General features: G+C 58.6%; 1 protein-coding gene across 1 annotated transcript; it reads right to left on the bottom strand.

Annotated features, from left to right (window-relative positions):
• Positions 1-2,796: 2,796 nt before the first annotated feature.
• Positions 2,797-25,668, bottom strand: myo1e.2 (myosin IE, gene 2). The gene is given in 28 exon segments (NM_001011082.1): positions 2,797-3,314; positions 3,442-3,623; positions 3,742-3,931; positions 4,515-4,568; positions 4,768-4,925; positions 5,026-5,172; positions 5,262-5,407; positions 5,945-6,114; positions 7,844-7,958; positions 8,044-8,188; positions 8,261-8,359; positions 8,444-8,550; positions 9,961-10,042; positions 10,168-10,253; positions 11,509-11,676; positions 11,802-11,888; positions 12,044-12,130; positions 13,561-13,641; positions 14,101-14,297; positions 16,060-16,192; positions 16,462-16,596; positions 16,798-16,929; positions 18,057-18,146; positions 18,236-18,323; positions 18,441-18,535; positions 18,856-18,945; positions 21,503-21,640; positions 25,333-25,668. Coding segments are annotated over 28 exon segments (3,282 nt in total). The 5' UTR covers positions 25,336-25,668; the 3' UTR covers positions 2,797-3,237.
• Between the last annotated feature and the right edge of the window lie 725 nt (positions 25,669-26,393).

Below are 26,393 nucleotides of genomic sequence, written 5' to 3'. Positions count from 1 at the left end.
GTTCAAACATATTTAGGTCCTTATGTACCGTAATACCGTAAATGAGGTCACAACTTGAAGTTGTGTGGTCCGGGGTACCTGGGGGTAGGGGCTCTATGGGAAATATCATCGACTTAGAGTGGTTAATTCTAAGTCCGGAATACTGATGCAAACCTTCTTACATGAAGAGACCAGAGCTCGTCCCCATACACCGGATCATTGCACCCACAAATAGAGCCCCACATGGGTCTGATCAGGTACCTTTGCCCATTCCAGAACCCTCCGTTTCAGCCCCAATACATAGCATTCCCACCGTGCTTTACAGTTGGTTTTGGGTTCTTCTGGTGAAATGGTGCCTTCTGGCACTGTGGCCCAATAACTAACAAATCTCTGCTCAGAGCCCATTATCCCAGAACTTGCCCCAGGTGTCCATGGGTAATATAAGCTTGCCCTGATGTTCTTTCTTAGGAGGCCCAATCCCCACGGAGATCTCATTTTGGCAGCCCTTTCTCATGGTAGCACCAAGCACATTGGCGTCAGTAGTAGGGAGACCAACCTGTGCCTCCCAGAAAGGAATCCTTGGGTTGTTAGAGAACTTGCTGAGAGGAGGCGGCCTGGGCACATTGGCCGTGACATCTTCTCCACTTGTAGATATTCTTGCCAACTCCTAGACTCATGGATGCCCAGCCTTACTAGCCTATCTGCCTTATTCTGATGTAGTAGAGACCAAAAAGAGCTTCATGGTCCAAAATCCTGGATGTCCAACCAGAATAATTGCCTTCTACTGGAATAAACATAAACACTGTAGCCCACAAGGGCTCCAGGTGGGGCATCTAAAGGGCACCTGAAACTAGAATGAGACCCCATAATCATTTCTTTGTATGCCTGGGACGGGGAAGGTTTTCTAGCGGCTACTAGAGTTGGAAAGAACTTACTCCTCCTGTTAGTGTTTGAGCGCAATGTCCTGAGCTCTAACGCATTGATGTAGGAGGGGCCACAGCTCAGGCTCTGCTATTTCGACCAATGGCCAAGCAAGAATGTTCTATACCCTTTCCTTGTGAATCATTTTGTACAACCCTTGGGAAAAGATATCAGCCAATCAGCACTCCCGCAGGGACACTACAGGGATCTCTCCTGCCGGATTATTCCTGATCTTGGCCAGAAACCCAGGGACCCAATAGCATTTGGCCATCGTATGTGCAGGTCTTGCTCCACTTGTCCTTTATTTTGTGGAAGACTCCGTGGTTGAGTTTCCAGCTCCCCCGGTTCAATTTCTGGCTCAGATAATCTGCACCCCCAGACTGAATATATCTGATTAGTGGGTAAGAACCCACGGGGCGAGTTACCTTTATAGATCTCTCAACCAAGTGATCCCGTAAGTGTCTCGTGCCTTGTGCCCTGAGCTTTAACACACGGATATATCAATCACTTGAGAAAGACTCTTGTGATTCCTGATCCATGTTTTGAGGAACGTTTGCTGCCATAAGGTCCAGCAGAGCCAGAAAATCCCAGGCAGTCCCCACAGGAACACTGGCCGCTCCCATAGTGCTTTAGCTGGGTGTTAGTGGGGGGCCACTTTGGTGGTTTGTTTGGAATCAGGAATCAGAATAGTGGAGTACAGTTGGCCATAGACTAGAAGATCCACCCATTGGCTGAGATTGAGAAACGAGCAGATCTTTCCTCCAGTAGGTGCACCTAAAAGTAGGGAATGTCTTGCTAATCCGATGAACTGGCCCTAGGGCCGAACAATCAGATAATAACAATGAGAATATGAGCCATGGGAGCAAGGACCACATCAATGAGCCAATGAGATCCTCGACGTGACTAGAAAATCCAACCTGTGTAATAGACATCTGGCCAATTTTCAGCCCGATGTGGGTCGAGTAAGGCCCGTTGGCTTCCAAATCGTTCTGAAGGGCCCAAATCAAGATCTTAAATCTGTCCACGTGTGGCCACCTTAACTCTTGTGGCTGATGGAACAAATTCGTTGTGTGGTAAAGTTTCTGTAACCCGGGGGCAAGTACTGAAAAGTTCCGGATAAGGAACCGACCTGAATGGATTTTGCTGACCTTCCCGGGAAGATTCACATCGTCGATTGTTGCTGCACTTGGCTCTCGTTTGACCGTGATGGGGACCTACAACGTCTAGAGCTTCTTCCCTGTGGTGAGTAAATCTGGTACAATGGCCCAAGGCTGTAATGGTGACCCACAGTAGCCGCCATAGAAGTGCTGGGTCATCTGGATGCTCCTCAGCGCCTTACTGGTCCATTTCATGGCCTTCTGTAGCTTTGCTTTAGCCATTTGCTGTTTCTCCAGAAGGTTCATTATCTCAATAAGCCCCACTAGATCCCCCTTAGTGCTATCATCAACATATTAGGGGCTACAACTTGCCCCTTCAGGCAGAAGGACTAAACAGAAGCTCAAGGAGCTGCAACAAGCTAGAACCCTGCGCGGAACCAATTTTTGAGCACTGTAGTAAAATATAAGAAATATAGAAATGACCCGCATCTGAAAATTCTACCCGCTGAAAAAGCCGTAGCCATTGGTTTCCACCCACTGTGATGACATCATGCTCCCATGGTCAGCCAATGACATCATCAATGACATGTTTCAGCACCAGAGAAATGTAACATCCGAGGAGCCCACTACCCACTACCAATCATCTTGGCAAATATTTACTCTCTTTCCTCTGTCAGTGCAAGATACAATGACTTATTTGCCCCGATTAAGCTCCGCCTCCCCCCCCAACTGACTGGGTCTGATTGGCCGGTCGCTGGGAGTTGCACTGCCGATATCCTTGTTATAATAAAACACTTTGCAGGGTACAATTTGGTTTATTTGGTGAGTTAGAGATGGGAAGGATCATGGTCGCTGTAGGGGCAATAATGATAGGGGGGGGGCAGATAAAATGAGGGGTAAATATTAGAACTTTAACGCTTTGTGTCCCAAGTCCATGAAATGTTTGTGGGTTACGTGCAATTGGCGGCTTAGTGCATCTGCCCCTACAGCCCCTGCTCCTGCCCCTACAGCCCCTGCTCCTGCCCCACAGTTACACGGGGCCCCTTATGTATTAAAAAAATAGCAAAATTTGTTTTAAAAAAAGCTAAAAACACATTAAAAAGTCGCTCGGTTTCTGTACACAAATCCGGGCGCGGCGGCGGCGCCACTTTGCGGAGTCGGCGGTACCTCTGGGGAGGTTCTGGATCAGCCGGACAGGGAGACCCCCCAAGTCGAGGATCAGAAGCCTGGGGGGGTGCTGTTAGAGCTTCTCCACATAATTGCCCGGAAACAGCCCCTCTCTGCCCCGGATCCGCCCCTGCCACCAACCTGAGGGATCTGGGGAGGAGACAGCAGGTTATTACCCCCATTACAACCAGAAGCCCCTTTATAAGCCCCATGAATAAAGATCAACCCAAGCAGGCCAGGAGAGGATGCTGGGAAATGTAGGCCCCTTGGATCTCACCTTCCCTGACGATCTCCAGCTCGTCGTTGGCGTTGAAGCTCAGCTCGTCGGTGTCCTGGGCATCGTAGGCATAGAGTGCCCGGCAGCGGGGCAGGGAGGGCTGGGGCTTGGGGGCGGGGGCGGGCTTGGACCTTCCACCACCGGGGATGGGCTTGACCTCCTTGGAACGCCTCCTGTGGATTCTGGGAGAGAGAAGAACCCAAGTGTTAGAGTAGGGTGTGTGATTTCTAACACCCTACTCCAACACCCTACTGCCCTCCTCCCCCCCAGTTACAGACACCCCAGGGTCTCACTACTTACCCCGCGGCGCCCTGATCCGGAACATTCATGAAGTCCAGGTTGGCCTGTGTGGGCGGAGCCTTGGCTCGAGGGCTTGCCCCTTGTCTGGGTAAGGTTGGTTGCTCCACACTCTGCCTGGATGTGAATGACATTCTCTGCAACATGGGGGGGCGCGAGCTCTTCTTATTGCCCCCATTGGCCCTCTGGTTTCCTGGGTGCAAGAGGGTAACATAAAGGTGCAGGTCAGATTATGTCATCTGTTATTCCTCAAAGGCAGCCCCTACTGAGCATGCTCCCTGAGCGTTACTAACGCCTGTCCCATAGCAACTGTTACAGTTGGTACACGAGTTGGTCCATTTCCCAGCAGCCCCTTCAGCCCCTACTGATCATGCTCCCTGAGCGTTACTAACGCCTGTCCCATAGCAACTGTTACAGTTGGTACACGAGTTGGTCCATTTCCCAGCAGCCCCTTCAGCCCCTACTGATCATGCTCCCTGAGCGTTACTAACGCCTGTCCCATAGCAACTTACAGTTGATACATTAGTTGGTCCACTTCCCAGCAGCCCCTTCAGTCCCTACATGCTCCTGAGCGTTACTAACGTCTGTCCCATAGCAACTGTTACAGTTGGTACTATATGCACTTTATCTGAACTTCCCCTTTAACAAGGGTCTGGCTGAAGGAGGCGCAATACTCTAATGATTTGGATAAAGGTTCTGGCATGTTCCTCAGGTTTGGGTTCCTCTTTGGCAGAACAGGGTGCCCGGCGTTGGCTGCCACTCAGGCTCATACTCACCGGCCGGCGCGCTGCCCATGTACTGGCTCTTCCGGTTATCCTTACGGGTGGGCCCTGAGAGAAAGAGGGAGGGGTGAGAGGGTGTCGGGGTGCGGGAGGGGTAATAAGGCAATATGGGGTATGGGGCAGAGAGAGGGAGGGGTGAGAGGGTGTCGGGGTGTGGGAGGGGTAATTAGGCAATATGGGGTATGGGGCAGAGAGAGGGAGGAGGTGAGAGGGTAACTAGGCAATATGGGGCAGTTCAGGTACTCACGTGAGTTGGGGGGCAATCCCGGCCCAATGGTGACAATCAGAACCTTCCCATTGGCCTTGGTCAGCGCCATGTCCCCTATTCCAGTCTGGAACTGGATCTGTCGGGTTCCTGCCGCCCCCCATGGTGCCCACCCTTCCTTCTTCACCTTGAACTCCAGCCTGAGGGGGGCAACAGGGACATGTCAGGGGGCAGATGGGCAGTCTGGCTAGTCTGTTACTAGCACCGGGCCCCCCCCCCCCATACAGTCCCAGTCCTTACTGGAGGCCGAATTTGATGGGCAGTTTCCGATGCGTCTTCTCCTCGTAGCGTTTGTACAAAAGGCTGAGAAACTCCGTCTTAAATACCCCCTCCAGCGCGCTGTCGTACGCCCCCTCGTGGAGGATGATGAAGTCGTCCTGCAATTTGCTGGGAAGGGGCAACAGCGGCCGTTAGACTCCTCTGTGGGGCTTTTATGTTACATGCACTCTCATACGGGGCCGTTAGGGCCCACTCACCTCAGCGACACCGACTGAATGTTCTCCAGCTCAATCTTCCTCTTCAGAACCTCCTTAATCTGACCCTTGTCTGGTCCCTGTTTTACCTTCTCGCGACCAATCAGATACAGGAACTTTGGTGTCAGGACCAAGTCACGTTTCAGCGTCTGATATAAAAGAAGAATTGGGCTTCATAAGAACGCGGCGTGGTGGCCATCCCGGTACTGTGGGTCTCCATATCTCTGTAGGACCCATACTTACCCACAACGAGGAGATGGCCCCTCACTATGAAGGCACCACAGAAGGCTCTAGAGATGGACTCAACTCAATCAGATGACTACCTCTCAATGAGAAGACTCCACCCATAGAGAGTTTGGATAGTGGATAAAGCTAGTGACCACTTCCTGTCACACTGTAATTGGATAAAGCTAGTGACCACTTCCTGTCACACTGTAATTGGAAAGGGGCGTTTCTTCCTCTTTGGCCTCCATCTTCTGACCCAGGTGGATGTCTCTTAGAAACCTGGAGTCAACAAGGCCCAGTAGAGAGACCTGCACTAGAGGGAGAACCCCTAGGGGAACCAATATGGTTCAGCCAGATCTAGAACCAGCTTTATCCCTTCCTTTATGGGCCCTGTGTGACCCAAGTTCTACCGGTACTAGCCAGACATGGCACTTTAGCCAAGATAGGGTTCCCCCTCTCACCTTGAATCTGCGGTCGTATTTGGTAACAACGTCGGCAAAGTCGATCCTCTCCCTGCGCCCCACAAACTGGCGCAGCTCGGGGCGCCCGTCCATGCCAATGTAATCGCCCACGAAGTTGCGGTTGATGCTGTTCCGGCGCCGTTCCTTCTGGTTCAGGACGATACTGGAGGCTGGAAATGGGGCAGCGGAAGGGAGAATTCTTATCTGCTCTATAGGGGGGTACGGATGGACACACAATTGCCCCAGCCATCCCATCGGTGCCCAGGGGGTGGGACTCACCTTCCTCGCGCATTCGGATGTATTTGCCCCTGGCCTTCCCACCAGTGCCCAGGATACGTGTATTTGCCCCCGGCCTTCCCACCAGTGCCCAGGATACGTGTATTTGCCCCCGGCCTTCCCACCAGTGCCCAGGATACGTGTATTTGCCCCCGGCCTTCCCACCAGTGCTCAGGATACGTGTACTTGCCCCCGGCCTTCCCACCAGTGCCCAGGATATGTGTATTTGCCCCCGGCCTTCCCACCAGTGCCCAGGATACGTGTATTTGCCCCCGGCCTTCCCACCAGTGCTCAGGATACGTGTACTTGCCCCCGGCCTTCCCACCAGTGCCCAGGATACGTGTATTTGCCCCCGGCCTTCCCACCAGTGCCCAGGATACGTGTATTTGCCCCCGACCTTCCCACCAGTGCCCAGGATACGTGTATTTGCCCCCGGCCTTCCCCCCAGTGCCCAGGATACATGTATTTGCCCCCGGCCTTCCCCCCAGTGCCCAGGATACGTGCCCAGGGGGCAGGACTCACCTTCCTCGCGCATTCGGATGTATTTGCCCCCGGCCTTCCCCCCAGTGCCCAGAATATGTGTACTTGCCCCCGGCCTTCCCCCCAGTGCCCAGGATACATGTATTTGCCCCCGGCCTTCCCCCTAGTGCCCAGGGGGCGGGACTCACCTTCCTCGCGCATTCGGATGTATTTGCCCCCAGCCTTCCCCCCCCAGCGCCCAGGATACGTGCCCAGGGGGTGGGACTCACCTTCCTCGCGCATTCGGATGTATTTGCCCCCGGCCTTCCCCCCAGTGCCCAGGATACATGTATTTGCCCCGGCCTTCCCCCCAGTGCCCAGGATACATGTATTTGCCCCCAGCCATCCCATCAGTGCCCAGGATACATGCCCAGGGGGCGGGACTCACCTTCCTCACGCATTCGGATGTATTTGCCCCCGGCCTTCCCACCAGTGCCCAGGATACGTGTATTTGCCCCCGGCCTTCCCCCCAGTGCCCAGGATATGTGTATTTGCCCCCGGCCTTCCCACCAGTGCCCAGGATACGTGTATTTGCCCCCGGCCTTCCCACCAGTGACCAGGATACGTGCCCAGGGGGCGGGACTCACCTTCCTCACGCATTCGGATGTATTTGCCCCCGGCCTTCCCCCCAGTGCCCAGGATACGTGTATTTGCCCCCGGCCTTCCCACCAGTGCCCAGGATACGTGTATTTGCCCCCGGCCTTCCCACCAGTGACCAGGATACGTGCCCAGGGGGCGGGACTCATCTTCCTCACGCATTCGGATGTATTTGCCCCCGCCCTTCCCCCCAGTGCCTAGGATACATGCCCAGGGGGCGGGACTCATCTTCCTCGCGCATTCGGATGTATTTGCCCCCGGCCTTCCCCCCAGTGCCCAGGATACGTGTATTTGCCCCCGGCCTTCCCCCCAGTGCCCAGGATACGTGTATTTGCCCCCGGCCTTCCCCCCCAGTGCCCAGGATACGTGTATTTGCCCCCGGCCTTCCCCCCAGTGCCCATGATACGTGCCCAGGGGGCGGGACTCACCTTCCTCGCGCATTCGGATGTATTTGCCCCCACCCTTCCCCCCAGTGCCCAGGATACGCGCCCAGGGGGCGGGACTCACCTTCCTCGCGCATTCGGATGTATTTGCGCACCGCCGTGTGTTTGCGCCAGGCTTTCTGGATGACGCGGGCGTAATTATCGTACTTGCGCTCTCGCATCTCCTCCAGTAAGAAGAGCTACAATGGGGCAACAAGGGTCAGTTCTACTCGCCCGCTGCCCGCACCTCCCACCCATCACCCCCCCCTCCCCCAAGCTCCTCACCGACTCCGGGGCTTTAATAAATACTTTGGTCCTGCCCAGCTGGTACTGATCCGAGTCCATATTGACCGAGCGCAGCAGATGCATCACGCCTTTCTTCTCATCGCCGCGCCATTGGGGCCACGTCTCCCGGGTCAAGATGGCGTACCTGCCGGAGATGCCATAGTAAATACAAGGAAGGAAGACACGCCCAGGTGTGCAGACACGCCCCTCCCGGTACCTGTGCAGGAACTTCTGGAACACTCTACGGTAGGCGTAGCCGGCACGGCGCACCCGGATGTTCTCTCGGAGCCCCAAATATTCCACCTGGTGTTTCACTCTGATAATGAGAGAAGGGAGAATCCCACAGTGACCCCAAAGAGAAAACCCCCCCCCATGTAATAAATATCACCCCCCCAGGTACCTGCTGTCCTCCCAGTCCCGTGGTTTCTTGGTCTCATTGGGTTTTATGCATCGAATGTAATGCGGGGTGCACTTCATCAGGGTCTGTACCAAATCGTTGGCTTGTTTCTGGGGAGATAATGGATTTGGATTAGAGTTGGGGTTCAGGCCCTGTCCAACTGGAACTCCCACCATTGCCATAACACAAGAGAGTTCTACTCCAAACAATGACAGGGCAAGTGGGCCCCAATATACAAGCCCAGTACCCCACAAAAGTTCCGGACTGAACATATCAGTCCAAAGCTCAAGCCCTAAACCCAACATATAAACCCTGTACCCCAACATGCAAGCCCTGATCTAACCCATCATTGCCATACTCTCATTACACTAGCCCTACAAGGAACATATCAGCCATATAACCCAATATCCAAGTTACAGACTCAACATTTCAGTCCTGGACCCCAATACCCAAGCGCTGGACCCAACATATCAGCCCTGCACCCTAAAACAAAAGTTCTGGATCATATCTGGAACATATTATCCCTCTGTACCAAACACAAGATGTTGACCCAACATTCATCCCTCCTCCCCAATATCCATACAGGGCCCAATACACACACTCATGAGCTGAGATATGTACCCCAATACCCAAGTGCTGTACCCCTATAAAGATCAGGATATAACTTGATCCAACATATCAGACCGCTACCCCAATACCCAAGCCATAGACCCAACATACCAACCCTGAAACCCAATTTAAAAGCTCAAGATCAACTTATCATCCCTGTGTACCAAAACATATGATGTGGATCCAACATATCAGCCCTCCTCCCCTCCCCTGTACCCCAATACCCAAGCACTGGACCCAACATATCCCCTGTTCTTCCCCAACATATCAGCCCTCCTCCCCTCCCCTGTACCCCAATACCCAAGCACTGGACCCAACATATCCCCTGTTCTTCCCCAACATATCAGCCCTCCTCCCCTGTACCCCAATACCCAACACAACCGGCCCTGCACCCCTATACCCAAGCACTGGACCCAACACAACCAGCCATGCACCCCTATACCCCAATACCCAAGCACTGGACCAAACATATCTCCTGTTCTTCCCCAACATATCAGCCCTCCTCCCCTCCCCTGTACCCCAATACCCAAGCCACAGACACAACATAGCAACCCTGAAACCCAACACCCAAGGACTGTACCCAACATATCAGCCCTCCTTCCCTCCCCTGTACCCCAATACCCAAGCACTGGACCCAACATATCTCCTGTTCAACCCCAACATATCAGCAGTCCTCCCCTGTACCCCAATACCCAACACAAGCGGCCCTGCACCCCTATACCCCAATACCCAAGCACTGGACCCAGCACAGCCGGCCCTGCATACGTGGGTCATGTACCCCAATACCCAATCCCTGGCCCAACACATGAGCCAGTTACCCCCAGTAGTTGCCCCACTTGCCTTGATCTTGCTCAAGTCCCAATCCCTGGCCCAAACACGAGCCAGTTACCCCCTGTAGTTGCCCCACTTGCCTTGATTTTGCTCCCGGCCGTACTCGGACGCCCCTTCTTCTCAGCGTTGAGGTTTTCTGGGAATCGTTCCCTGATGAAAGGTCTGTGGGAAACAAGTTAGAGGCTCACAGGGGCCCCCAATGGGGAGAACACAAGACAAGAGACTTGGGGGGTCAGATAAATCACCCCGGTTGTGGGGGAGCCATGTTTGGGCCGAGGGGAACTTACATCTCACTGCTCTGCATCAGCTCAATCAGATCAACAAACAGAACATCCCGGTTCCGCTCACAGAACCCACTCACATCATACGACACCTGGAAGGGACAGAGGCCAAACTCAGCGCCCGGAATAATGTCTCCCCACAGCCCCCCAATAACCTACTGAGGGACCCCCTCCTGCCCACAGCCCCCCAATAACCTACTGAGGGACAACCTCCTGCCCACAGCCCCCCAATAACCTACTGAGGGACCCCCCTCCTGCCCACAGCCCCCCAATAACCTACTGAGGGACCCCCTCCTGCCCACAGCCCCCCAATAACCTACTGAGGGACCACCTCCTGCCCACAGCCCCCCAATAACCTACTGAGGGACCCCCTCCTGCCCACAGCCCCCCAATAACCTACTGAGGGACCCCCCTCCTGCCCACAGCCCCCCAATAACCTACTGAGGGACCCCCCTCCTGCCCACAGCCCCCCCAATAACCTACTGAGGGACCCCCCTCCTGCCCACAGCCCCCCCAATAACCTACTGAGGGACCCCCCTCCTGCCCACAGCCCCCCCAATAACCTACTGAGGGACCCCCCTCCTGCCTCACAACAACCCCCCTCTTTCCTTCTGCATCTGCACCCTACAGACTCCCCTACTCCCTCCTAATGTTCCCCCCATTCTTCTGCATCACTCACCCCATTCCAGCACTTGGTAACGCCCAGCCCCCCTTCCTACCTTCCCAACCCCCCGTTCCCACCCCCAGCCCCCCCCACTCCTACCTTCCCAGCCCCCCGTTCCCACCATCCCGGCCCCCCGGTCCTACCTTCCCAGCCCCCCATCTCGCCCCCCCACTCCTACCTTCCCAGCCCCCCGTTCCCACCATCCTGGCCCCCCGGTCCTACCTTCCCGGCCCCCCATTCCTACCCCCCAGCCCCCCATTCCCCCATCTCGCCCCCCCACTCCTACCTTCCCAGCCCCCCGTTCCCACCATCCCGGCCCTACCTTCCCAGCACCCCATTCCCACCATCCCAGCCCCCCGTTCCCACCATCCCGCCCCCCCGGCCCCACCTTCCCAGCCCCCCGTTCCCACCATCCCGCCCCCCTGGCCCCACCTTCCCAGCCCCCCATTCCTACCCCCAGCCCCCCATCTCGCCCCCCCACTCCTACCTTCCCAGCACCCCATTCCACCATCCCAGCCCCCCCGTTCCCACCATCCCGGCCCCCCGGCCCTACCTTCCCAGCACCCCGTTCCCACCATCCTGGCCCCCGGCCCTACCTTCCCAGCCCCCCGTTCCCACCATCCTGGCCCCCCATTCCTACCCCCCAGCCCCCCGTTCCCACCATCCCGCCCCCCCGGCCCCACCTTCCCGGCGTAATGGTGGATGATGAAGCCCCTGTTCCAGCTGTTGAAGTGCTCGTGGCTGCCAATGGCCGACTGCAGTTTCTGTAGGAGGGTCTGGTCGGCGCCCTCCCCCTTGGCATGCATGGTGGCACACACGTCGTCCAGGATGCTCATTACCCCCGGGGGGCTCTGGGGGCACAAATAGGAAGTCTCGTGACTACACTGGGGCGCCATTGGTTACATGTGGAGTGGGTGGGGCCAATATCCAGACCCCCCCCCGGGTACCACCCAGCGCCCCCCCCCCCCAGACTCACCACTTTGCTCTCTATCAGGTCACACACCACTTTGTTGTTGAAATACTCGATGGGGTTCCAGTGGATCCCTTCCTGCACGTATTCCTCCTGCGGGAACAGACGATTGGGTCAGAACCTAAACTCCTCCCACAGACTGGACTCACTGGCGCCCCCAATGGACAGACCCAATGTGAATAACAGATCTACTGCCCCCCATCCCGGAATGGACCGACCCATTTCCTGCCCCGGGAGGGGCCGCCCACCTGCTCTGCCTTCAGCGTCAGTTCAATGAAGATTTGCTGCAGTTTCTCATTCACAAAGTTGATGCAGAATTGCTCAAAGCCGTTTTTCTGGGAATTCAGAGGAAAGTTTCAGCCCCATAAAATGTCCCCCCCCCCCCCTTTGGCTCTCCCATACCCCCCCGACACTCCCTGCACCCCCGACACTCCATGCCCCCCCCTTGGCTCTCCCATGCCCCCCCTGACACTCCATGCCCCCCCTCCCCTTGGCTCTCCCATGTCCCCCCCCCGACACTCCCTGCACCCTCGACACTCCATGCCCCCCCTTGGCTCTCCCATGCCCCCCCGACACATCCCATGCCCCCCCCACCCCTTGGCTCTCCCATGTCCCCCCCCCCCGACACTCCCTGCCCCCCCACCCCTTGGCTCTCCCATACCCCCCCGACACTCCATGCCCCCCCCACCCCTTGGCTCTCCCATGCCCCCCCGACACTCCATGCCCCCCCACCCCTTGGCTCTCCCATGCCCCCCCGACACTCCATGCCCCCCACCCCTTGGCTCTCCCATGCCCCCCCCTTGGCTCTCCATGCCCCCCCGACACTCACTGCCCCCCCACCCCTTGGCTCTCCCATGCCCCCCCGACACTCCATGCCCCCCCCCTTGGCTCTCCCATGCCCCCCCCGACACTCCATGCCCCCCCTTGGCTCTCCCATGCCCCCCCGACACTCCATGCCCCCCCTTGGCTCTCCCATGCCCCCCGACACTCCATGCCCCCCCACCCCTTGGCTCTCCCATGCCCCCCGACACTCCATGCCCCCCCACCCCTTGGCTCTCCCATGCCCCCCCGACACTCCATGCCCCCCACCCCTTGGCTCTCCCATGCCCCCCGACACTCCATGCCCCCCCCTTGGCTCTCCCATGCCCCCGACACTCCCTGCCCCCCCACCCCCTTGGCTCTCCCATACCCCCGACACTCCATGCCCCCCCCTGGGCTCTCCCATGCCCCCCGACACTCCCTGCCCCCCCACCCCTGGCTCTCCCATGCCCCCCGACACTCCATGCCCCCCCCTTTGGCTCTCCCATGCCCCCCCGACACTCCATGCCCCCCCACCCCTTGGCTCTCCCATGCCCCCCCGACACTCCATGCCCCCCCCACCCCTTGGCTTCCCATGCCCCCCGACACTCCATGCCCCCCCCCTTGGCTCTCCCATGCCCCCCCGACACTCCATGCCCCCCCCTTGGCTCTCCCATGCCCCCCCGACACTCCATGCCCCCCCACCCCTTGGCTCTCCCATGCCCCCCGACACTCCATGCCCCCCCACCCCTTGGCTCTCCCATGCCCCCCGACACTCCATGCCCCCCCCCCTTGGCTCTCCCATGCCCCCCCGACACTCCCTGCCCCCCCACCCCTTGGCTCTCCCATACCCCCCCCGACACTCCATGCCCCCCCCTGGGCTCTCCCATGCCCCCCCGACACTCCATGCCCCCCCACCCATACCCTTTCCCCACCACGTTGCCCCATAATACGCCCAGATTCCTACCTGGAATATCTCGAAGCCGTATATATCCAGCACCCCAATGTTATACTCTTCCGTGTCCTTCCTCATTGCTTTATTGATGGCCTACGGCACAGACACACGGGGGCAAATAAAGAGAGCTGGGGCAGGTAGAGATCAGGGGAGAGGTACAGGGGGGCAAATGAAGAGAGCTGGGGCAGGTAGAGATCAGGGGAGAGGTACAGGGGGGCAAATGAAGAGAGCTGGGGCAGGTAGAGATCAGGGGAGAGGTACAGGGGGGCAAATGAAGAGAGCTGGGGCAGGTAGAGATCAGGGGAGACACACAAGTGGGGCAAATGAAGAGAGCTGGGGCAGGTAGAGATCAGGGGAGAGGTACAGGGGGGCAAATGAAGAGAGCTGGGGCAGGTAGAGATCAGGGGAGACACACAAGTGGGGCAAATGAAGAGAGCTGGGGCAGGTAGAGATCAGGGGAGACACACAAGTGGGGCAAATGAAGAGAGCTGGGGCAGGTAGACATCAGGGGGGTAGATGAGAGCTCTCTGGAGGCACAAGGGCAGATTTTACCTCCACCAGGAAGTCGAAGAGGCGGGTATACAGGGCCTTGGCGAGGGCGTCGCGGGTGAAACAGGCCTGCTCAGCGTTCAGCGTCACGTCAATCACTTCCGACTTCCCGCCCCATTTACTGTCCATCTTCCTGCTGGTCAGTTTGTCCTGCAGCCTGGCCTGGTCTATGCCAAGGAGGTAGGCAGGGAATGCCAGGACTGGGGGGGGCAAGGAACAGTGACCTACAGTGCCCCATATTCCCCAGCAGCCTCTCCTCTACCCCTACAGTTGGTGCAGCCCATTCCTGCCCCTGTGCCCCCCCTCTACCCCTACAGTGGCACAACCCATTCCTGCCCCTGTGCCCCCCCTCTACCCCTACAGTGGCACAGCCCATTCCTGCCCCTGTGCCCCCCCTCTACCCCTACAGTGGCACAACCCATTCCTGCCCCTGTGCCCCCCCTCTACCCCTACAGTGGCACAACCCATTCCTGCCCCTGTGCCCCCCTCTACCCCTACAGTGGCACAACCCATTCCTGCCCCTGTGCCCCCCTCTACCCCTACAGTGGCACAACCCATTCCTGCCCCTGTGCCCCCCCTCTACCCCTACAGTGGCACAACCCATTCCTGCCCCTGTGCCCCCCCTCTACACCTACAATGGCACAACCCATTCCTGCCCCTGTGCCCCCCCTCTACCCCTACAGTGGCACAACCCATTCCTGCCCCTGTGCCCCCCCTCTACCCCTACAGTGGCACAACCCATTCCTGCCCCTGTGCCCCCCTCTACACCTACAATGGCACAACCCATTCCTGCCCCTGTGCCCCCCCTCTACCCCTACAGTGGCACAACCCATTCCTGCCCCTGTGCCCCCCCTCTACCCCTACAGTGGCACAACCCATTCCTGCCCCTGTGCCCCCCCTCTACACCTACAATGGCACAACCCATTCCTGCCCCTGTGCCCCCCCTCTACCCCTACAGTGGCACAACCCATTCCTGCCCCTGTGCCCCCCCTCTACCCCTACAGTGGCACAACCCATTCCTGCCCCTGTGCCCCCCCTCTACCCCTACAGTGGCACAACCCATTCCTGCCCCTGTGCCCCCCCTCTACCCCTACAATGGCACAACCCATTCCTGCCCCTGTTCCCCCCTCTACCCCTACAATGGCACAACCCATTCCTGCCCCTGTTCCCCCCCTCTACCCCTACAATGGCACAAACCCATTCCTGCCCCTGTTCCCCCCTCTACCCCTACAGTGGCACAATCCATTCCTGCCCCTGTGCCCCCCCTCTACCCCTACAGTGGCACAACCCATTCCTGCCCCTGTGCCCCCCCTCTACCCCTACAATGGCACAACCCATTCCTGCCCCTGTTCCCCCCCTCTACCCCTACAATGGCACAACCCATTCCTGCCCCTGTTCCCCCCCTCTACCCCTACAATGGCACAACCCATTCCTGCCCCTGTTCCCCCCCTCTACCCCTACAGTGGCACAATCCATTCCTGCCCCTGTGCCCCCCCTCTACCCCTACAGTGGCACAACCCATTCCTGCCCCTGTGCCCCCCCTCTACCCCTACAATGGCACAACCCATTCCTGCCCCTGTTCCCCCCCTCTACCCCTACAATGGCACAACCCATTCCTGCCCCTGTTCCCCCCCTCTACCCCTACAGTGGCACAATCCATTCCTGCCACCTGTGCCCCCCCTCTACCCCTACAGTGGCACAACCCATTCCTGCCCCTGTGCCCCCCCTCTACCCCTACAGTGGCACAACCCATTCCTGCCCCTGTGCCCCCCCTCTACCCCTGCAGATGGCGCACTCAGTTCCCTACAATTAGCTCTGCCTCTTCCCCTACAGTTGGTACAGCCCATGCCCTACAGTCGGCGCCCCCCATGCCCTACAGTCGGCGCCCCCCATGCCCTACAGTCGGCGCCCCCCATGCCCTACAGTCGGCGCCCCCCATGCCCTACAGTTGGTGCCACTTACAGTCCTGGCTTTCCACCACGGCATGGTTCCCGCTCTCAGTGAAGGCGACGTTCCCAAGATGGAGGATTCCCGCCACAATCTGTAGCACCGACGTCTGGGTGTCAGGGCCCAGTCCCACCACATCCATGGCGAGCTGGGGGGGGGAGAGAGGGCACCTTATGGGATGCGCTAGAACTACAACTCCCAGCATTCCCATTAGGGGATGCGCTAGAACTACAACTCCCAGCATTCCCATTAGGGGATGCGCTAGAACTACAACTCCCAGCATTCCCATTAGGGGATGCGCTAGAACTACAACTCCCAGCATTCCCATTAGGGGATGCGCTAGAACTACAACTCCCAGCATTCCCATTAGGGGATGCGCTAGAACTACAACTCCCAGCATTCCCAGCAGCCACTCACCATGGTCTCTGCAAACTCCTTTTTGTCGCTGACATCATCCACGTGATAGACGGCCGATTGGTTGAGATAGAAATAGTAATCGGGGGAGGTGACGCCCAGATTCTCCTTATCCTCGGCCGATGCCCCCTCCAGGAGCTGCAACGCAGGGACCGTTACCCAGGGGCCACCCAGGGGCCACATTACTCCCCCCATTATGTCTGATGGGACCTGCACCCCACGGCACCAACTGGCTCCTGATTGGTCACAATCTCAGTGTATGGGGGGGCATGATGGGAAATGTGGCTCCAGCACCCGGGGATTCTGGGAAATCCAGTGAATTAACCCCTCGATGCTCACCTGGTAGAATATATGGAAGCTCCTCTCTCCCGAGTTCTGACTGACGACGCGGGATTTTTCCAGGAGGAAGTTGGAGATTTTGCCCCCGTCCGGCTCCCCCCCCCGACTGAACTGGATCTCAAAGTATTTGCCCTGCGGTGGGGGCAGAACACTGGTCAGTACATGGGAATAAACTGCCACAGGCCCAGTACCAGCCGTGTCCCCCCCCCCTGCCCAACCGCAACTCTCCCCCCTACTCCCAGTGCCCCCCCTGCCCAGCCTGCCCAACCGCAACTCTCCCCCCTACACCCAGTGCCCCCCCCTGCCCAGCCTGACCAACCGCAACTCTCCCTCCTACTCCCAGTGTCCCCCCTGCCCAACCGCAACTCTCCCCCCTACTCCCAGTGCCCCCCCTGCCCAGCCTGACCAACCGCAACTCTCCCCCCTACTCCCAGTGCCCCCCCTGCCCAACCGCAACTCTTCCCCCTACTCCCAGTGTCCCCCCTGCCCAACCGCAATTCTCCCCCCTACTCCCAGTGCCCCCCTGCCCAGCCTGACCAACCGCAACTCTTCCCCCTACTCCCAGTGTCCCCCCTGCCCAACCGCAACTCTCCCTCCTACTCCCAGTGTCCCCCCCTGCCCAACCGCAACTCTCCCCCCTACTCCCAGTGTCCCCCCTGCCCAACCGCAACTCTCCCTCCTACTCCCAGTGCCCCCCCTGCCCAACCGCAACTCTCCCCCCTACTCCCAGTGCCCCCCCTGCCCAACCGCAACTCTCCCCCCTACTCCCAGTGCCCCCCCTACCCAACCGCAACTCTCCCTCCTACTCCCAGTGCCCCCCCTACCCAACCGCAACTCTCCCCCCTACTCCCAGTGCCCCCCCTGCCCAACCGCAACTCTCCCCCCTACTCCCAGTGCCCCCCCTGCCCAACCGCAACTCTCCTCCCTACTCCCAGTGCCCCCCCTGCCCAACCGCAACTCTCCCCCCTACTCCCAGTGCCCCCCCTGCCCAACCGCAACTCTCCCTCCTACTCCCAGTGTCCCCCCTGCCCAACCGCAACTCTCCCCCCTACTCCCAGTGCCCCCCCTGCCCAACCGCAACTCTCCTCCCTACTCCCAGTGCCCCCCCTGCCCAACCGCAACTCTCCCCCCTACTCCCAGTGCCCCCCCTGCCCAACCGCAACTCTCCCTCCTACTCCCAGTGTCCCCCCTGCCCTGGGGGGTGGCTCCTGCTGCCCCACTGAGCCCCCCGTGTGTGTTGCTGGGGGGCCGGTACTTACAAATCTGCTGGAGTTGTTGTTCCTGACGGTCTTGGCGTTGCCGAATGCCTCCAGCAGGGGGTTGGACTTCAGGATTATATCCTTTACGTGCTGCCGGGGGGCGAGAGGAATGGGGGCTGAGTAGAATATTAACTAACACCAAGGGGGTCCCTATTCATACCCCCAGCCCCCCCAATTACCTGCACTTTGGGGCCCCCGCCGGAAACCTTGGAGACGTAGCCCATGATGTATTTGGCCGCCACCGTCTTCCCGGCGCCACTTTCCCCACTGCAAGAGGCACAGAGCGTTGTTACACAGAGCAGAGACCCCCCCCGGGGCCCTACGGAGTGCAAGCTCCTCAGCCCACTCCTCTAATTCCCCACTGGATTGGCTAGGAACGCTCACCTGATGATCACGCACTGGTTCTCTCCATCTATCAGCATGTTACGGTACATGGTATCGGCCAACGCGTAAATGTGGGGCGGGTTCTCGTATTGGGCCTGTGTGGGGGGGGGGGGGACCGAATACAGAGAAATATTAGTCTCTAAAAATCACAGGGGCAAATTCTTCCATAGAATGTTCGTTGTACTTCCACATCTGGCCACTGGGGGGCAGTGTGGCCCCATGGGAGTTAATAGAGTTATCATATAGGTATAGAATATATAACATTATAGACGTCCCACTGAGGTGAGGTCACTAGGGAGGCAGCCAATGGGCGGTCACAGGAAGGGTGTGGCCCTTGGGCAGTGATCCACCTACAGCTAGGGGGCGCTGTGTCTCCCGTCCCACCCCCGGGGCAATCGGCACATAAATCACTCACCGCTCCCTGGTACATCTCGATCTCTCGGTCGGTGAAGTACGGCAGCTGCTTGAAAGGGTTAACAGAGATCAGCACGGGGCCAATATATGTCTGGCACGGAGGTTAAAGGGTTAATAAATAGTGCTGGGGTAAATTTTCCCCTTCCCTGGGCAATTTCAGCAATTGTAACACATATTTGGGGAATAAAGTGCTAGCTCTGTGGCCCAAGCGCTGTATACCCCACGGCATAAAGATATTAACCCTATTTGGCCAATAAAATTATTATTATACAAATCATACCTGCCCCTGTGCCCCCTGCCTGCCCCCCATTAATAGCGATACCTGCCCCTATGCCCCCTGCCTGCCCCCCATTAATAGCGATACCTGCCCCTATGCCCCCTGCCTGGCCCCCATTAATAGCGATACCTGCCCCTGTGCCCCCTGCCTGCCCCCCATTAATAGCGATACCTGCCCCTGTACCCGCTGCCTGCCCCCCATTAATAGCGATACCTGCCCCTATGCCCCCTGCCTGCCCCCCATTAATAGCGATACCTGCCCCTATGCCCCCTGCCTGGCCCCCATTAATAGCGATACCTGCCCCTGTACCCGCTGCCTGCCCCCCATTAATAGCGATACCTGCCCCTGTACCCGCTGCCTGCCCCCCATTAATAGCGATACCTGCCCCTATGCCCCCTGCCTGCCCCCCATTAATAGCGATACCTGCCCCTATGCCCCCTGCCTGGCCCCCATTAATAGCGATACCTGCCCCTGTGCCCCCTGCCTGCCCCCCATTAATAGCGATACCTGCCCCTGTACCCGCTGCCTTCCCCCCATTAATAGCGATACCTGCCCCTGTGCCCGCTGCCTGCCCCCCCATTAATAGCGATACCTGCCCCTGTGCCCCCTGCCTGCCCCCATTAATAGCGATACCTGCCCCTGTACCCCCTGCCTGCCCCCCATTAATAGCGATACCTGCCCCTGTACCCCCTGCCTGCCCCCCATTAATAGCGATACCTGCCCCTGTGCCCGCTGCCTGCCCCCCATTAATAGCGATACCTGCCCCTGTGCCCCCTGCCTGCCCCCCATTAATAGCGATACCTGCCCCTGTGCCCCCTGCCTGCCCCCATTAATAGCGATACCTGCCCCTGTGCCCCCTGCCTGCCCCCCATTAATAGCGATACCTGCCCCTGTGCCCCCTGCCTGCCCCCCATTAATAGCGATACCTGCCCCTGTGCCCCCTGCCTGCCCCCCATTAATAGCGATACCTGCCCCTGTACCCCCTGCCTGCCCCCCATTAATAGCGATACCTGCCCCTGTGCCCGCTGCCTGCCCCCCCATTAATAGCGATACCTGCCCCTGTGCCCCCTGCCTGCCCCCATTAATAGCGATACCTGCCCCTGTGCCCCCTGCCTGCCCCCCATTAATAGCGATACCTGCCCCTGTGCCCCCTGCCTGCCCCCCATTAATTGCGATACCTGCCCCTGTGCCCCCTGCCTGCCCCCCATTAATTGCGATACCTGCCCCTGTGCCCCCTGCCTGGCCCCCATTAATAGCGATACCTGCCCCTGTGCCCCCTGCCTGCCCCCCATTAATAGCGATACCTGCCCCTGTGCCCGCTGCCTGCCCCCCATTAATAGCGATACCTGCCCCTGTGCCCCCTGCCTGCCCCCCATTAATAGCGATACCTGCCCCTATGCCCCCTGCCTGGCCCCCATTAATAGCGATACCTGCCCCTGTGCCCCCTGCCTGCCCCCCATTAATAGCGATACCTGCCCCTGTGCCCGCTGCCTGCCCCCCATTAATAGCGATACCTGCCCCTGTGCCCCCTGCCTGCCCCCCATTAATAGCGATACCTGCCCCTGTGCCCCCTGCCTGCCCCCCATTAATAGCGATACCTGCCCCTGTGCCCCCTGCCTGCCCCCATTAATAGCGATACCTGCCCCTGTGCCCCCTGCCTGCCCCCCATTAATAGCGATACCTGCCCCTGTGCCCCCTGCCTGCCCCCCATTAATAGCGATACCTGCCCCTGTGCCCCCTGCCCCCCATTAATAGCGATACCTGCCCCTGTACCCCCTGCCTGCCCCCCATTAATAGCGATACCTGCCCCTGTACCCCCTGCCTGGCCCCCATTAATAGCGATACCTGCCCCTGTGCCCCCTGCCTGCCCCCCATTAATAGCGATACCTGCCCCTGTGCCCCCTGCCTGCCCCCCCATTAATAGCGATACCTGCCCCTGTGCCCCCTGCCTGCCCCCCATTAATAGCGATACCTGCCCCTGTGCCCCCTGCCTGCCCCCCATTAATAGCGATACCTGCCCCTGTGCCCCCTGCCTGCCCCCCATTAATAGCGATACCTGCCCCTGTGCCCGCTGCCTGCCCCCCATTAATAGCGATACCTGCCCCTGTGCCCCCTGCCTGCCCCCCATTAATAGCGATACCTGCCCCTGTGCCCCCTGCCCCCCATTAATAGCGATACCTGCCCCTGTACCCCCTGCCTGCCCCCCATTAATAGCGATACCTGCCCCTGTGCCCCCTGCCTGCCCCCCATTAATAGCGATACCTGCCCCTGTGCCCCCTGCCTGCCCCCCATTAATAGCGATACCTGCCCCTGTGCCCCCTGCCTGCCCCAGTTACTTATTGCCCCGACAGTTAAGGGGGGGGCAGGATACGAAGATGTAGTCGTCCATGTAGCGCTTCTTCAGGTTCTCCATGATGGCCTCCTCGGTGATCTTGGAGAGCAGAACCATGTCGTCCACCCCGCTCTGGCGCACATTCTGCGTCTGCCAATGGTATCGCTCCTTACTGCCCTGCACAGGGGGAACATGGGAGTCTCAGTGCCGCCGAGCATGCTGGGATTTGCCCTCTAGGGGAGACACATATTCTCTTGCACCCCTCACTTCCTGTGCTGTTACACCCAGCAGATCCCCAGAGCAGGAAGTGAGGGGTGCAGCACACAAACACTTCCCCCAGGCTCCAGAAAAATAATGGAATGAATCCCTGGGGGCATTTGGAGGGGTTGAACCTATTGGGCGCAACACAAAGGCCACAGGGAGTGACGCTCCCACCCCCCAACCCACATACCGTAAAGGCCAAGTGGCGCCTCTGGGCAATGGAGGAAAGGGAGAGGTCAGAGCCAATCAACACCCCGCATTAACCCCATCCCTGCTGGAATGTCACATGGCACATTTACTGGCTGCCTGGCATTGTGGGAGGTGTGTCTGCCATTCACCTACTGCTCCCCCCCCCCCCCCAATGTGGGTGCTGTATCCCATGATCCCCTGCCAGACAATTGCCCCCAATATATTGCCCCGCACTGGGCCTTTATAACCATATAAAACCCTTCCAGGTAAGGTGGCAGTGATAGGGTTAACGGCAGGAACACACCTGAGGAATGTGATTAGGCCCCACCCCTTCCCTCCCCCACTCCCACCATTAAGGGTGCAGGTCTGAGCAGAGCCGGGCAGGAATGTGCCGAATGCTCCCCCAATCCCAGCGGCTCCGGCTGAGAGGGAACAGTTTCCTGTTGCACCGGCAATTTCCTGCTGCATTTCCCTGGCCCCTCTACAGGAACCACTTCCTCTGCAGCACAGGAAGTGAATGGGACAAACGCAAACTGTACCCCCACCCAAAAAAACTGCACCCCAAGAACTGGGTCTTCTCCCCCAACAACCTGCACCCCAAGAACTGTCATCCCCCCAACAACCTGCACCCCAAGAACTGTCATCCCCCCAACAACCTGCACCCCAAGAACTGTCTCCCCCCAACAACCTGCACCCAAAGAACTGTCTCCCCCCAACAACCTGCACCCCGAGAACTGGGTCTTCTCCCCCAATGACCTGCACCCCAAGAACTGTCATCCCCCCAACAACCTGCACCCCAAGAACTGGGTCTTCTCCCCCAACAACCTGCACCCCAAGAACTGTCATCCCCCCAACAACCTGCACCCCAAGAACTGTCTCCCCCCAACAAACCTGCACCCCAAGAACTGTCATCCCCCCAACAACCTGCACCCCAAGAACTGGGTCTTCTCCCCCAACAACCTGCACCCCAAGAACTGGGTCTTCTCCCCCAATGACCTGCACCCCAAGAACTGTCATCCCCCCAACAACCTGCACCCCAAGAACTGGGTCTTCTCCCCCAACAACCTGCACCCCAAGAACTGTCATCCCCCCAACAACCTGCACCCAAAGAACTGTCTCCCCCCAACAACCTGCACCCAAAGAACTGTCTCCCCCCAACAACCTGCACCCAAAGAAACTGTCTCCCCCCAACAACCTGCACCCAAAGAACTGTCATCCCCCCAACAACCTGCACCCCAAGAACTGTCATCCCCCAACAACCTGCACCCCAAGAACTGTCTCCCCCCAACAACCTGCACCCCAAGAACTGTCTCCCCCCAACAACCTGCACCCCAAGAACTGTCTCCCCCCAACAACCTGCACCCCAAGAACTGTCATCCCCCCAACAACCTGCACCCAAAGAACTGTCTCCCCCCAACAACCTGCACCCAAAGAACTGTCTCCCCCCAACAACCTGCACCCCAAGAACTGGGTCTTCTCCCCCAACAACCTGCACCCCAAGAACTGTCTCCTCCCCCAACAACCTGCACCCCAAGAACTGGGTCTTCTCCCCCAACAACCTGCACCCCAAGAACTGTCTCCTCCCCCAACAACCTGCACCCCAAGAACTGGGTCTTCTCCCCCAATGACCTGCACTTGGCACTTCCTGTTGTGCTGCTCTACACTCTCTGCTGAGCAGGAAGCCTGCGGTGCCCATGGATACAGTGCCACACACAGACGTTACAATATCCCGTGGGTTCTGTGGGCACGGCTGCCATATTGGGCCACAGCGGAACCACAAGGTCCGGGTTCTGAGCAGAAACGCAGAACTGAGGCCAAAGCTGCAGATCCGATGCCAAGGGGAGTCCCGGGGAAACTGGCACCTCAGCACTGGCACGGGGAATTCCCTGCCCCACAGGTGCCCCCCCCTACTCTGAGTGCCCCCCCCCATACTCTGAGTGCCCCCCCCATACTCTGAGTGCCCCCCCCCATACTCTGAGTGCCCCCCCCATACTCTGAGTGCCCCCCCCCATACTCTGAGTGCCCCCCCCTACTCTGAGTGCCCCCCCCATACTCTGAGTGCCCCCCCCCATACTCTGAGTGCCCCCCCCTACTGTGAGTGCCCCCCCTACTCTGAGTGCCCCCCCCTACTCTGAGTGCCCCCCCCTACTCTGAGTGCTCCCCCCTACTCTGAGTGCCCCCCCCATACTCTGAGTGCCCCCCCCTACTCTGAGTGCCCACCCTACTCTGAGTGCCCCCCCTACTCTGAGTGCCCCCCCCATACTCTGAGTGCCCCCCCCTACTCTGAGTGCCCCCCCCATACTCTGAGTGCCCCCCCCTACTGTGAGTGCCCCCCCTACTCTGAGTGCCCCCCCCTACTCTGAGTGCTCCCCCCTACTCTGAGTGCTCCCCCCTACTCTGAGTGCCCACCCTACTGTGAGTGCCCCCCCTACTCTGAGTGCTCCCCCCTACTCTGAGTGCCCCCCCTACTGTGAGTGCCCCCCCACTACTCTGAGTGCCCCCCCTACTGTGAGTGCCCCCCCATACTCTGAGTGCCCCCCCTACTGTGAGTGCCCCCCCATTCTCTGAGTGCCCCCCCATACTCTGAGTGCCCCCCCTACTGTGAGTGCCCCCCCATACTCTGAGTGCCCCCCCCATACTCTGAGTGCCCCCCGTACTGTGAGTGCCCCCCCTACAGTGCCAGCTGGGCTAGATACTCCCATCCCTGTACCCCCTGCCCATAACCCCGTGGGAAGTGTAAGCCCACAGGCCGAGCCCAATACAAACTGATACCCCGGGCACAGTGGGCGGAGTTTGGGCAGATTAATACCCCCCTCCCAGTAACTAGAGGGCAAAGTCCAAGCTCAGACTGGGAATCACTTTCTGGGACACTGGGAAACTGCGCAGAGCCGCCCACTCTGCTATTCCCAGGGGCCAAACTTCCCGGGGCCCAATCCCCAGGGGCCAAACTTCCCGGGGCCAAACTTCCCGGGGCCCAATCCCCAGGGGCCAAACTTCCCGGGGCCCAATCCCCAGGGGCCAAACTTCCAGGGGCCCAATCCCCAGGGGCCAAACTTCCAGGGGCCCAATCCCCAGGGGCCAAACTTCCAGGGGCCCAATCCCCAGGGGCCAAACTTCCAGGGGCCCAATCCCCAGGGGCCAAACTTCCAGGGGCCACTGCAAAACTCACCCACAGCAACTCCAGCCCCCTCCTGCCCCCCATGTTCTACTAGTGATTAGGCATCTGGGGTGCAGGTATGGGAGGTGGAGTTAGTTTGGGGGGGCATGTTATTAGGGGGGTACAGTTATTAGGGGGGTACAGTTATTAGGGGGGGCAGTAATTGGGGAAAAAGTTATGGGGGTGTAGGAATTATAAAGATATTTCTGGGGGGTACAGTTATTTGGGGGGGAGCAGGAATGATGGCAGGGGGGTCACTCACCATTGTGGATGTCTCCTGTCTCCTCCCCGGAGTCTCAGACTGTTGCTCTTCCCAGGCTGAGTGTCTCACTCACATTCCAGGCAGGGTGTCTCTCTCTCCCACCCAGGAAGTTTTAGTTTCTCCCCCAGTGGGGCAATTAATCCTGAAGTCTCAATCTCCCCTTCCTTGTGTGTGCGTGTGTGTGGGGGGGGGGGGCAGTCTCAGTCCGAACCCCAGTATATTGGGTCTCTCCCCACTCTCAGGGCAGTCTCAGCCTCCCCCGGTGCAGTCTCAGTTGCTCCCAGTGATCGCCTTTTCCCTGGGCGGTTCCTGCAGGTGAGGCTTTACCTGGAGAATGGGAAGTGAGAGAGCTCCACCTGCTGGCCACTCGGAGTAACATACACTCTTACCGCTTTATATTGAGAATTGTGTTGCGCCATCTGCTGGGCAAAGGCCGGACTGCACCCAGTAGCGTAAATAGGGAAGTGAGAGAGCCCCACCTGCTGGCCACTCGGAGTAACAAACACTCTTACCGCTTTATATTGAGAATTGTGTTGCGCCATCTGCTGGGCAAAGGCCGGACTGCACCCAGTAGCGTAAATAGGGAAGTGAGAGAGCTCCACCTGCTGGCCACTCGGAGTAACATGCGCTCTCGCTGCTTTATAGTGAGAATAGTGTTGCGCCACCTGCCGATCTGCACCCAGGTGCGAAACTGGCGCAGCAATTGCCGGTATTGGAGCCAAGCGAGCATTGCGCTACTCCCTCTGCTGGTTACAACTAATTTACAGGGCTTGGGAAATGTTACACTATTCTACGCCATCTGCCGGCCACAAGGAGTACTGCGTCTAACTCAGCTATTCTGTGCCGCTAGGGACATCAATGTAACGTGTGCGGCGCCACCTGCCGGGGGAGGGCGGAATTTCCTCACAGCGCACTGTGAATAGACTTGCGCAGTCTGTCAGGCAAATTGGCCCCCAGGGGAGGGGAATTCCGAGTATAGCGCCCATTACCCCAAGGTACAACCCCCACACAATCCGGGATATTTCTCTCTGTATAAGGCAGATATAAGCGGAGTGTAATAG

The sequence above is a fragment of the Xenopus tropicalis genome, chromosome 8, assembly GCF_000004195.4.
Source record: "Xenopus tropicalis strain Nigerian chromosome 8, UCB_Xtro_10.0, whole genome shotgun sequence".
Lineage (NCBI taxonomy): Eukaryota > Metazoa > Chordata > Amphibia > Anura > Pipidae > Xenopus > Xenopus tropicalis.
Note: the sequence above shows the minus strand (reverse complement) of the source record. Positions and strands in the feature narration are given on the sequence as shown.